Genomic DNA, 12,585 nt, shown 5'->3' on the forward strand with positions numbered 1-12,585 from the left:
AGGTTGATTGATTCGGTGTAGCTTCCTTCAAGGTAGGCGAGCTCTTATAATGCGCGTGGTTGAGTGAGGCTTGTCCAGGGCCTTGTCATGATGTTTGAGCAGGCGCTCGCGGCGGTCTGCGCTCGGGCCTTCCCCGTGAGCCTAATGCGCGCTAGTGGACTGCCGGCCCATGCGTCGTTCACTTTTTTCTTCAGAACGCGACACGGACATCCACTACTCCTTCCACGACACCACAACCCGGGCAGGCAGGACTCTTACAGCATGGAGTCGTCACGCATCTTCGTGAGGAATTTGCCCTCTCACTTCACCGAAGATGACGTGCGGAAACATTTTGCCAAGTTTCCCATCACTGACGTAAAGTTCTTCAACCACCGACGCATCGGCTATGTTGGATACAAGACGCCCGAAGATGCTGCCAAGGCTGTCAAGTACTTCAACAAGACCTTCATCAAGCTCACCAAGATCTACGCAGAGATTGCGCGACCTGTATGTACTTTGCGACCACGATGGCGACCAGCGGGGCTAACATGCGCAGATCGCCGACAAGGAACTGCCAAAGTCACGGCGGCAGCAGAAACTCGAAAAGAGCGCCCCAGTAAGCGACGAGTACCGACCGGAACGGCAAGAGAACGACCTCAAGCGAAAACGAGAGGAAGCCGAGCAGGACCCGAAGTTGAAGGAGTTCTTGGAGGTCTATCAGCCGCCGTCTAAGACCAGCATCTGGGCCAATGGCGATACCCAGCTCAATGAAGCACCCGTCCAAGCCGCTGAAGACGTTGTGCCTGAGGTCGTTGTACCGGAGGACGAGAGCGACGATGAATATCAAGTCATCTCGAAGAAGCCAAAGATTGCTGAAGAGCCTGCGACCGCACCAGTCCCAGCAGTCCCACAGCCCACACCCGCTGAGCCAAGCGCGGCGGCGGTTCAACCAGAAGCTGTCGAAGGTGGGGACGCGATGGAGGACGTACAAGTAGCGCCAGCCATCGAACAAGGACCTGTCACGGATGAGGACTGGCTGCGGTCGAGAACAAACAGGGTTTTGGAGCTCGTGGAAGATGATGAAATGCCATCAGCTAGCACGGCTCCCGTCGCTGTAGCATCGAAACCAGCTGCCCAACAACGCGCACCTGCTGAGCCTTCACCGGCCGTTGCCGACGCACAGCCAGAGCCACAACCCCCGGCGGAAGAGCAGACCGATACTGCTGCCGCGCCTGACGAAGAGGACAAGATCCGCGAGACTGGTCGACTATACCTCAGAAATCTGCACTACGAGGTGACAGAGGATGAGATTAAGGAACAGTTCTCCAAGCACGGAGCTCTCGAGGAAGTAAGTCATGATACATCTCTTTCTTTACCCGCCCATGCAATGATGAACGTCAAGATAGGGACAACTGATGCTTCGGCACCTGAGGTTACCTTGTGAAAGTATTTTAGTAGATGTCTTTCTTATCTGATAGCGGCAACCACTCATTGTTTGTAAACGTACATTTGTACGAATAGTTGCTGACTACGACAGGTGCATGTGCCGTTGAAGAAGGTAGATGGCAAGGGTAAAGGTTTCGCCTTCGTGCAATTCCAGAACCCGAGTGACGCAGTGGAAGCTTACCTTGACAACGACAACACTATCTTCCAGGGGCGCCTCCTTCACATTATCTCCGCGAAAGCGAAGAAAGACACCAAGCTCGACGACTACGAGATCTCCAAGCTGCCTCTTAAAAAGCAGAAGGAGATCAGGAGGAAACAACAGGCAGTCAAGGCCACGTTCAACTGGAACTCGCTCTACCTTAATGCTGATGCAGTCATGTCCACCATCGCAAGTCGCATGGGCATCAGCAAGGGTGAGCTGCTCGACCCTACTTCGTCAGACGCTGCAGTCAGGCAGGCGCATGCCGAGACACACATCATCCAAGAGACCAAGTCGTACTTTGCGCAGCATGGCGTCGACCTAGAGGCCTTTCAACGCAGCGCTAAAGGTGACCTTGCTATCCTCGTCAAGAACGTACCCCACACTGTGACGGCCGATGAGCTTCGAAAACTGTTCGAGGAGCACGGCAAGGTGACCAAGTTCCTGATGCCACCGACAGGTATGACAGCCATCGTCGAGTTCTCCAACGTCGCGGAAGCAAAGACTGCCTTCATGTCGCTGTCGTATCGGAAGATGAAAGACTCGATTCTGTACCTCGAAAAGGCCCCCAAGGATCTGTTCAAGGAAGGTGTAGCAACCAACTTTGTACAGACCACGCCGTCCGCCCAGCCTTTGCAGTCGTCACAGCCCGGTGTGAAGCTTTCTGCAACTGACCTGCTTGTGGACGACCCTGAGCCCGAGGCTACAAACACCGCCACTTTGTACGTGCGCAACTTGAACTTCTCCACCACAACTGAGCGTCTCACGGAGGCGTTCAAACCTCTGGCCGGTTTCCGGAGTGCCACTGTCAAGACCAAGACCGACCCCAAGCGAGGCGTGCTGTCCATGGGCTTTGGTTTCGTCGAATTCAACAGTCCAGAGACTGCCACTGCAGCTTTGCGAGCCATGGATGGACACGATCTCGAAGGGCACAAGCTTCTCATCAAAGCTTCCCACAAGGGCGCCGATGCCGCCGAGGAACGCCGCAACGAGGATGCAGCAAAGAAGGCGGCAAGCACGAAGATTCTCATCAAGAACTTGCCGTTCGAAGCCAGCAAAAAGGATGTGCGTGCTCTGTTCACTCCTTACGGTCAGCTTCGATCCGTACGAGTACCCAAGAAGTTCGACGCTTCCTCACGTGGTTTCGGTTTCGCAGAGTTCACCACCAAACGCGATGCTGTCAACGCCATGAACGCATTGAAGAACACACATTTGTTGGGCCGTCGCCTGGTCCTTGCATTTGCTGAGACGGAGTCTGATGATCCAGAGAAGGAGCTGGAGAAGATGCAACAGAAGGTGGGAGCACAGGCCAACAAGGTCGCCTTGCAACGCCTTACAGAAGGTGGTCGCAAGAAGTTTAACGTTGCAGGCACCGATGATCTAGACGACTGAGCGCAAGAGTATTCCGATAGGAGTTGCGCGCGCGACACCGTCATACCTTGACGCCATCCCTTGCTCCCCGGCCACACAAGCTAGGCCGCCCTTTGCCGCGGTCCGTAGGAAGTAGTAGGGGTGCTTTGACCTGCTGCACGACGCTATATCTAGAACACCGTTTTCTAAGCTTCGACAGGGTATATCGCCAGTGGATTGCATCAATGGGCATGGCCACCACACGGCGTTTCAGACTACTCCAAAGGGAGTAAAGAAGCCATGAACGAGACGTTTGTCGATCATGCAGACTTGACGTAGTTTGTTGTTTGCGGACACTGACCTCTATCCTTGCTTTGAGCAGTCCGTGATGGCTCTGTTCGCCTATGGCCAATCAGGTGACTGTCGAACAGATGGCAGTTTGACTCCATGCCCTTGATCACTCTGCTAACCACGCTACATTTACCATTACAACAGCAAAGGTTTCACGAGAGATGTGATCAATGGCCAAAAGTCGAACTGGGACTCTTTGGAGGCCATGATGAAGGCACGACGCACTCCAATCTTAATCTTGTGGTACTGGACTGTCACCCCGATGACTGGCCCCTCTATCAATTTCCGGCTAGCGGAAGTCGTATTGCACCCTACGGTCGGTGCTATGGCCTTCGTGCCTATCATGTAGTCCTCCTGCCTAGGGCCCGTCATCTGGACCATACTTTATCAATGCAATCATCTGCAAACCTCGCCGCATACCCAGCTACATTCTCGTCTTCATTCACCACACTCGTTGCTTCAACTGCTCAACATTCATTGCTTTGTACTTCAAGTCTCATCCATACTTATCATCGCTGGTTTCATATTCTAAGGTTCTCATGCCATAGCCGCCATGCAGGTCCAGTCACCCCAGCCCTTGTCCAGGCTGTCGGCGGACATTCCCCTCTTGGAAGGTACTCCGGTCGGTGGATCGCCACAACATCGAGACGTCCTCCAGGAGCGTTACGCTGCGCAGTCTCACAACACTCATAGCAGTACAGCCTCGCCACAAGTGGGACAAAGAAGCAGTCTCAGCCCCTCCGACAGCTCTCACGCACAGCGGAGCGTCGCCACAGGAAACTATTACACCGGCAATGTACACGCACAACACATCGGATTGGCCGGCTTCGGCGTCGAGAGGTCAGAGAAACAGATCAGATGCGAGCTCGGGCGACTATACAAACTACTCCAACGGTCAGAAAAGTACCAGACATATCGCGAAAAGCAACCAGCCCTCACACCGGCCGAAGTCGTCGCGAGAGACGCTGCAGAGAGAAAAGAGCAGGAAAAGAGGAAGGCACAGGGACTACAGCAAGAAAAGGACAAGACCGTCTGGCCTGACTTCTTAGAACAAGCCTTCTGGACGGGTAAGTCTTCATTCCCATTACACCGTACCTCGCAGTACCTCTGTCTCACTACCTGCGTTTTTCACTTCTATTCTCCCACCACCTGTGATTACGCAGCTTCACAATTCCAGCCCAACATCTGACAAACACTCTACAGCACTCGTGCGATGGCCGCCAATGGGAAGGAAGAAATACATGCTCGAAGGCACCCAGCGAGGGCGGAATGAGCTGATCCAGGATTCTATTTACAGAGACACCGGTATCAGACGCGATCGCAAACAGGTTTCCAGTCATCTCCAGGTCCTGAAGGACAAGCTCAGAGGTGTTCCTGCTGGTGAGTGCCCGTCTCGTACATCGTGTAACGATCGGCATCAGCCTCTTCTCATTCGCCCATATGATCGGGGCGGCGGTCCCGCATGCGTCGATCCAGTTTCAAGTCATCAAAGCATTCCTATCTTCCAAAGTTCTTCTAGAAGGAAATGGCGGTGGCTTTGCGGTTGCTATTCCTGGTGTGATTGGGAGGGTTCCGCTAGGGACTACCAAAATGAGACTAACCTGCGCGACAGTCCTACTCTACATGGCCACACCAGAGGACGTCTCTAAGCGCCGATCTACGAATACATCCGCCCGATCATCCTATTCGTCACAGCTGCATGGCCGCCAACATGCGCAGCGCACAGAGTCTGTTACCAAATCCGATTCCAGTACCTCCTCGCCGCACGTTTTGCCGCATTGTAGCGGCCCACAATCCGACCTCGCCCTGGGTTCCGGCCCGGATTCTGATGCGCTGTCTTCTTCATTCGCAGTCACAGGCTTCAAGATCCTCCTTGAGGGTGATCATCAGCCCATGCACTGTTTGGCTCAATCACAATCGCATGGCAGGCTCGATAGCTCGGATGTTGTAGATCTTGCCTCTTGGCGCCATCAATACCGCGAGTTTGACTTCCTCCGATCCGAGACCGAGGAATGGACGGAGAACGGTCGGAAAGTGTTGGTCGGTACCGCATCTACTGCCTTGATGACAGATGTGCCGCCAGATGCCGACCTAACCATCATCTTCGATCTTCACTCGCATTCCGATTTGTCAAGATACGACTATGTCGAATGCATGACGCGATTTTACAATAGCGGCGAGAACGCAATCGACCCGCAATTTGACCGCACGAGGCATGACCGGGAAGAAACGCGATCCACTTGCGAGTATCGGCGAGACCCCCAAGGCTCTCAAGGTGTCCTATGCGTGCAATTTACGACGCAGCCATGGGCGAGGCGTGTGAGAGAGAACCAGAATCTGGCGCACAGAAGCGAGGAAAGTGTCAAAGAATCGCTTCAACACCTGGCAGCAATACAGTACATATATGGTGTTGTTGCTAACACAGGCGAAGTCCGATGCCTCACTACGGTTCTTTGGAGGTTCCAGCAGACGAGCGAATCTGCAGAAGTTGGCAACATTGAGTGGCGTTCCGTGAAGTTCGCTGATCATCGGTCAGCTGCAGAAAAAAGATCTTGTTATGAGGCAATATCCAAGACTGAAGATTCGGAAGACACGGAACTTGGTCACAAGCGTACTCCGGCCATACCAACGTCTATACATATGGATACGACGCCTTATTACCAAACTACACAACTACCACTGGACTTGGCACAGACACATATAAGCCACCACTCATACGAGACTGAGTCTCACCATGCTTACTTGCCACCACCTCTCTCCGTCGATGGTCTCGGATCAATGCAACCAGATTCAGACCACCTCGACACCTCGGTGGCCACCACTACTACTGAGTTCTCTGGCGACAGTTTTGCTCTATCACGTACTTCAGGCATGGCATCACCGAACACACAAGGCAATGACTTCAACTTCAACGGCGGGCACGTGGGTATCAGAGGCAACTTCGAATCTGGCAACCCCCAGGTATATGGAGGCTTCCTTAGCCAAAGCACTGGACATGAGGGATTGCATACGCTTGCTGGCCTGGAGCAAGATGAACTCGCAACCATGGGGCTTGCTGTTGGCGAACATGGACAGCTGATTCCAGTGGATGCAAACAACGATCTGCACTATTCCACCAATGCAGCTTGCTATTCGGCCAAACCCAACTGGCAGCACGCACGTCTCGTTTCGCACCTCGATAATGCAGCAGAACAGTACCGTCCTTACCTCGGCCACGATGGCCATGCTCAGGTAGCACCAAATCAAGGCGCTGTCCATGGCCATGACCCATATCAGCAAGTCGGTCAAAGACAGGATTCAGTGGCGGGTATCTTCCCCAACGTGAATCACACCTTTTGGGGTTTGCACGGGCTCCAAAGTCCATTTCAAGATGACATGGGTAGTGGTGCCGTTCATGGGACAGAACACTTGGAAGAGCAGACACACGGTCCAGACTACGGTGTGCCGGGTCTAGTTGAGAGAGACCAAACAGGAAGAGGTTATTAGACCTCGGTCGGCCCCCTTGAGGCCGCTTACGACGAAATGACTTTACGTTGGTTACATATGTATCATGTAGATTTAGATTAGGTAGAGTATCGAAAGAGTATGGAGGTCTCACGATGGCGAAATTTGATACCTATCTCGTACGACATGTCTCGACACACTGATCGCAAAATGCTCGTGTCCTGCCCGCACAACAGCCCTTAGCTTTTCCGATCCCTTTGACGCCGCGAAGATACATGAAACATGGCCGACCCACTAACGGATGCATCTGACAGGCTCTTGTGTTGACGATACTTCTCTTTTTAAGAGGACCTAATTATATAGGTGCATATAGATTTTAAAAGTTATAAGTTACTTATTATAATAAGTTATTAAGTATACTATAGAATAGAAGTAATAGTTTTAGAGTATAACTTTACGCACATAATAATATAAGTTAGAGGTAAAGTATATAAAGTAACTACTTTAGCGTTATTATTACTTATATAATATATATATACTATAGTACTTTCTTCTACTTTTATTATTTTTAGAATTTTAATCTAACTATATATCTTTATTAACGTTAAATACTACTAGCTCTTACTTACTAATATAGTAAAAGTAACCTACTACTAAGTAGCTATATAGGCTAAGTATTATTAAGAAATACTTATAAATATAATTCTATACACTTAATAAAGTATTAAGTTATATAAGTTCTATCTTAAGCGCCTACTTAGTACGTAATATAATATAACTTATAATAAGTATACGCTAATAGCGTATAGGTTTATACTAAGTAGATAAATACTTTTTTTACGCTAAAATAGCTATAGTAAATATACTACTTATTTATCTATATTAGCTAAGTTACTAGCTCTTTAAAGTAGAAACTACCTTTTTTACTTAAAGTAATATTAGTAGTAATATAGAATAGTAGAGGTATACTAACGCACTTCTTACCTTTTATAAAGTATAAGTTAAGATATAAGTTAGTATTTAAGCTATCTTTTTAGATAGCAAGAATAAGTACAGAACTTTATGCTAAAGTAAATAGAATATATTGTAGAATATATAATTATATAGGTAATAATGGCCGCAGGTAAGACACAAGGGTGCATCTGACAGACACACCCGAGCCGCTCAAAACTACACGCTAGCAACGGCAATGGCGTCAGACTCCCGGCACAGGCATTAAACGGTCGATAGGGCGTTCCTTACGCTGCACAGCCGATCAACCTGCATACAAACCTAAAATAGATAAGATATGCACATGTAAAAGCTTTGATCTTCGGGGAGGGGCCCAACAAACGCTACACCCGATCCCGCATAACGATCTGTAAGGACATTGTGGCATGTACTGTAGGCGGAATCCATGGATAAACTACCTACGTAATTGCCAACGGCCGCGGCCACACCCGCAAGGGAAGCGGTGCGCCTCGGGTACCCTGGATGTTCAGTCCATGGGGCATGTGCATGATTCCTTTTGCTGCACTCAGCCACGATAACAGATGTTGTTTACCTAATGCTATCGCTACACCGCATGTGCGCACCGGCGTCATTACAGCCCAAAGGTCCTGCAAGACGCCCAAGGCGCGTCGAATTGACAAACGCGCTGGCGCGCGGTCACGCCTGCTTGCCCGCATTGAGCGGGGCAAACAGCGCGCAGCTCCACTTTCAAGCGACGACAACAGCAAGCGCTCGGCACGCTACTTCGTTCGTGGACTTTGCTATGGACACGGCGGGCGAGGATTTGAAGAGATACTTGATTGTTCCGACACTTTCCTCTTATTCTTGTTCATTACCTCCGTCTTCAAGCCCGGTTGCTGGTAGTGAGGAAAAACATATCAGGACGGATACGAAATACGAGCAAACAGCCTCCACAACCAACAAGGCTGAGAAACGCAAGATGGAAGTCGATACACACACTCCTCTACCCAATTCCTTCGGAGGTGCGCATGCCAAAGCCATGGATGGAAGTACACCACTCGACGGCGTGATCAGCATGGATGATTTTATGAACCTGAATAAGGACGCTCATGAAGCCCAAAAAATCAAGCAAACCAACCAACCCGCACCTCCCCCCTCAAAGAAGCCCAAAACCCCCAATCAGAAATCGACTCCACTCGTTCCCGTAGCAGTCGGCGCCCGCTCATCCCGCCACACCATCCTCCTCCACGAAAAATACCAAGCCCTCGGTATCCCCCAACCACTCTTCACCTACGGAGGCGGCAGTGAAACGGGCTGGACTGTTTCCGTTTCTTTCCCTGGTCTGGATGATGCGGAGGAGCTGCAGGGCTTGAAGTTCGAGGAAGAGAGGAAGTTTAACAGCAAGCAAGAAGCCAAGGAGGCTATGAGTCAGAAGGCATTGGGTGTGTTGGAGGAGTTGGAGAAGGAGGGGAGGGTCAAGAAGGGTGGGAAGGGGAAGAAGAAGAAGGGGGGTGATGAGCGGGAGGGGAAGGCTGTGGAGACGGGGAAGGAGGAGAAGGAGAAGGGACCTGGCGAGAATTATGTTGGCAAGTTGCTTGAATTCCAGCGCGCAACCGACTCCCCCCAACCCACATACACCGACTACCAATCCGGTCAACGCTTCTCCTGCATCATCACCATCGACGGCGAAGACCAACCCTTCGGCTCAATCTCTAACCTCTTCTCCTCCAAAAAGGCCGCTCGGCAAGACGCCGCCCGCCACGCCGTCGAACACTTCAAAGCCCTCGGCACATGGCCCACGGACGACACCGCCGTCGGCGGCATCCGAAAGAGAAAAAAAGCCTCCCCCACCGACCCAGACACCGTCTCAATATCGCCCCTAGACAACTCCAGTTCCCCCTCCACACCCCCCATCCAAGCAACAACACCCACCCCCGCGCCTCCAGGCACCCCCTCCTACGCCTCCCGCGTCGCCACCCTCGCCGTTACCCTCGCGCTCCCGACTCCAGAATGGAACTACACGCCCCACCCCTCCGATCCTACATTCCACAGCGTATGCTGTTTCTTTAAAGGCGCAGGACAGCACGAGGGTCCGATTGGTGAAGTGAGGAATATCTATGGAAGGAAGAAGGCGAAGGAGGAGTGTGCAAGGTTGACGCTGGAGTATTTGCAAGAGGTGAAGGAGGAGAGGTTGAGGTATGGGATTAGTGTTATGAGGGGGGTGCTTGGGGAGGAAGGTGTGGAAGGTGTTGTTGGGGCGGGTTTGGGCAGGGTTGGATTGGGTGAGGGCGAGGGCGAGGGAGCAGAGGCGGGAGAGGAGAAGATGGTTGAGGCTACGGGTGGGAAGGTTGGGTTGGGTATGGGGCTTGATGGTGTGGATGAGGGGATGGGGGATATGGATGTGGATGTGGATGTGGGGGAGAATAGTGAGGATGAGGTGTTTGCTGATGCTATGGAGGGGTAGGGGTTGATATCCACTCCGGAGGCGTTGGCCTGTATAGCAGCTTTGGGTAGTGTACAGCGGGGTTGGGTAGAGATGGTGTGGCCTGGACCTTGTATACTGGTGCTCGGTACACATGAACTTTGGGTTTGACTGTAGCATAGTCCTCTGATGAATACCCATACAACACATCAAAGCCCTCGTCCTCCCCCCTCTTTCACCCAACACATCTACCTCCCCATCTCCGCACACAAATCGAAAGGGAAAGCAATCAAACACCCAAGTAAAATGACCAGTAATATTCGCGCATCTCAACGATACACATGTCTAAACTCCATTCTTACCTCCCGCAGAAGGCATGAAGTAGACAGGAGACTAGTTGTACAGTTTACCCAGTCCCGCTAACATTTGAGATACACTGGATGGGAGGCTCACTAAGCCCACCTCGACACTCTTCGCGAAGAAAAAAAGTAGAATATCCATTCGCACCATGCGCCGTGATAAAGAGACCCAGCGACGACAACGACAGGAGGTATAGATGTACAGGTACAGACGACCATTGCGACCGTAAAGCCCATGGACTCAACCGCAGAATCAGAAACCAGGAAGTCGGCCGCTCTTCTAAGACGAAGCAACCTCGCTCTTCCTCTTACTCCGATCGCGCTTCTTCTCCTTACCAGCTTTATCCGCCTTCTCCTTCTCCTGCGCGGCAGCGTTCTCTTTATCGCCTTCCATCTCCGTGTTGCGCGTGCTACGCCCGGATTTGGCCTTCTTCTTCGCGGCGCCAGTCTCCTCGGGGGGAGTGGGTTCGTCGTGGGAAGAAGCAGGGGCGGGAGCGATGGGTTGGGGCGCGGATTTCTCCTTCTTCTTCTTGTCTTTCTTTGCGGGGGTTTCGGCGACGGCGGGGGCGGTCGAGGTAGTGGCTTGCGGTGCGGAGCGCGAGGTAGGCAGGGGGACGGGCGTGGAAGCTGTGGCGGGTGCAATGGAGACGGGGATTGAGTTGCCGTTTACAGCGGGCGTGGTCTTCTGGCGCTTGCGTGGTGTCTTTGCGGGGGGAGAGGGGGCTTTGGCGGGCGCTTCGTCTTCGTCTTCCGAGGAGGCGTCGCTGTCTGCGGCGCCGGCTTCGACTTCGGCTTCGATTTCTGGTTCGCCTTCCTCGGACGCGTCGTCTTCTTCGATTTCGGCGTCCTTGATGCCCTTCTGCTTGACGTATTCGGCCATTTGGACTTTCCATTCTTCCATGGAGTTGCGGTAGGATGCTTTCCATTCCTGTGATTAGGTTAGTGAGATGTCGATTGTCGGGTTGTGTGATTGTGTGCTTACCTCCTTCTCCGCGTCAGAGAGCTCAGCCCAGCGCCTGTTGACTTCAGTCTGGACGGCGGCTGGAGCGAGTGTGCCACCGGGAGCGAGCGCTGCCTCCAGATCCGCCTTGACGATGGGACGCGCGTGTTGGTGGTAGAGGAAAGCAGCAGTGAGGGGCTTCTTGGGCGCATTGGGGTCCTTTTCCTTCTTCTCGCGCTTGCGCTTCTTGCTCTTGACGCCGTCAATTGTCTTCTCAGCAGGCGCGCCAACGTCTCCGGCTACGCTGTCCATGAGCTTTTGGCCACTCTCTACAACATTCGCGGCGGTCTTGATGGTGCTTGTGATAGCATCGTTCTCGGTTGAGACGTCGTCTTTTTCGATGCCAAGGACTGATGCGCAGTGCTTGTTGTAGTGGTCCATGAGGACGGTGATCTGGTGTTGTACGTTGACGAGACCATTCTGGAGGCTGTGGAGAGAGCCCAGAACCTGCGCGTGATTGTAAGTTTTTGCTTTGTAAAACCACCATGTATCGGGTCGCGTAGATTACGCGATCCATGTTACACAGACGTATCCATATGGCGACGTGATGGTGGCGCGATAATGCGCGCTGACCGCGTGGTGTTCCGACGCGACGACAGAGCTATGCGCGCGTGTCGCAATTGCGATTGCAGAGTGCAAAAAGGGAATTGGGTACGTACGTGGTCTCTGGTCCGATTGAATTCTGCAACAGAGATCAGCAATTCGCCGGTGGCGGGCGTCTTCTTCTTGGGGACCATGTTGGGCGGCGTGGTATGGGCAGAGAGTAAAGACGCGTCGACGGGCGGGAGGTTGAAGAGGGAGGGCGCGGGAAGGGCGGAGGAGCGCTGAAATTTCGGGGGGTCGGGGGCATAGCTCCCTTAAGTGACAGCCCAAACACAAGCGAACGTGCCCTGACTTTTGGGCAGTCACCAGCCCATTCGGGGGGCACCAGTAGATTAATGCCCCCAAAATTCAAATCTGGGCTTACTTTTCGCGCCTGCAGCCTGTACAAAAGGCGCGTTTTCAAGATGCATCCAGACAAACTGCACGCAAAAGTTATGCGCAGTCTCTTTTAGGCGTCTACTACCTCTTAGAAGCTATTGTC

At 52.3% G+C, this 12,585-nt stretch overlaps 4 protein-coding genes across 4 annotated transcripts; 3 read left to right on the forward strand and 1 right to left on the reverse strand.

The window, feature by feature from the left end:
- Positions 1 to 261: 261 nt before the first annotated feature.
- On the forward strand, positions 262 to 3,016 carry J4E92_007609 (uncharacterized protein; the record flags this gene model as incomplete). Its single annotated transcript, XM_051498972.1, has 3 exons — positions 262 to 486; positions 536 to 1,327; positions 1,517 to 3,016. The coding sequence occupies 3 exons, from the start codon at positions 262 to 264 to the stop codon at positions 3,014 to 3,016; spliced, it is 2,517 nt and encodes an 838-aa protein (XP_051350707.1).
- An 862-nt stretch (positions 3,017 to 3,878) lies between these two features.
- J4E92_007610 (uncharacterized protein) lies at positions 3,879 to 6,811 on the forward strand (the record flags this gene model as incomplete). Its single annotated transcript, XM_051498973.1, has 3 exons — positions 3,879 to 4,392; positions 4,529 to 4,705; positions 4,938 to 6,811. 3 exons carry the CDS (start codon positions 3,879 to 3,881, stop codon positions 6,809 to 6,811), a joined length of 2,565 nt encoding a protein of 854 aa, XP_051350708.1.
- A 1,442-nt stretch (positions 6,812 to 8,253) lies between these two features.
- Positions 8,254 to 10,184, forward strand: J4E92_007611 (uncharacterized protein; the record flags this gene model as incomplete). Its single annotated transcript, XM_051498974.1, has 2 exons — positions 8,254 to 8,262; positions 8,460 to 10,184. 2 exons carry the CDS (start codon positions 8,254 to 8,256, stop codon positions 10,182 to 10,184), a joined length of 1,734 nt encoding a protein of 577 aa, XP_051350709.1.
- A 597-nt stretch (positions 10,185 to 10,781) lies between these two features.
- On the reverse strand, positions 10,782 to 12,238 carry J4E92_007612 (uncharacterized protein; the record flags this gene model as incomplete). Its single annotated transcript, XM_051498975.1, has 3 exons — positions 10,782 to 11,429; positions 11,484 to 11,948; positions 12,161 to 12,238. 3 exons carry the CDS (start codon positions 12,236 to 12,238, stop codon positions 10,782 to 10,784), a joined length of 1,191 nt encoding a protein of 396 aa, XP_051350710.1.
- Between the last annotated feature and the right edge of the window lie 347 nt (positions 12,239 to 12,585).

The sequence above is a fragment of the Alternaria infectoria genome, assembly GCF_024043175.1.
Source record: "Alternaria infectoria strain BMP 0036 chromosome Unknown scaffold_13, whole genome shotgun sequence".
Lineage (NCBI taxonomy): Eukaryota > Fungi > Ascomycota > Dothideomycetes > Pleosporales > Pleosporaceae > Alternaria > Alternaria infectoria.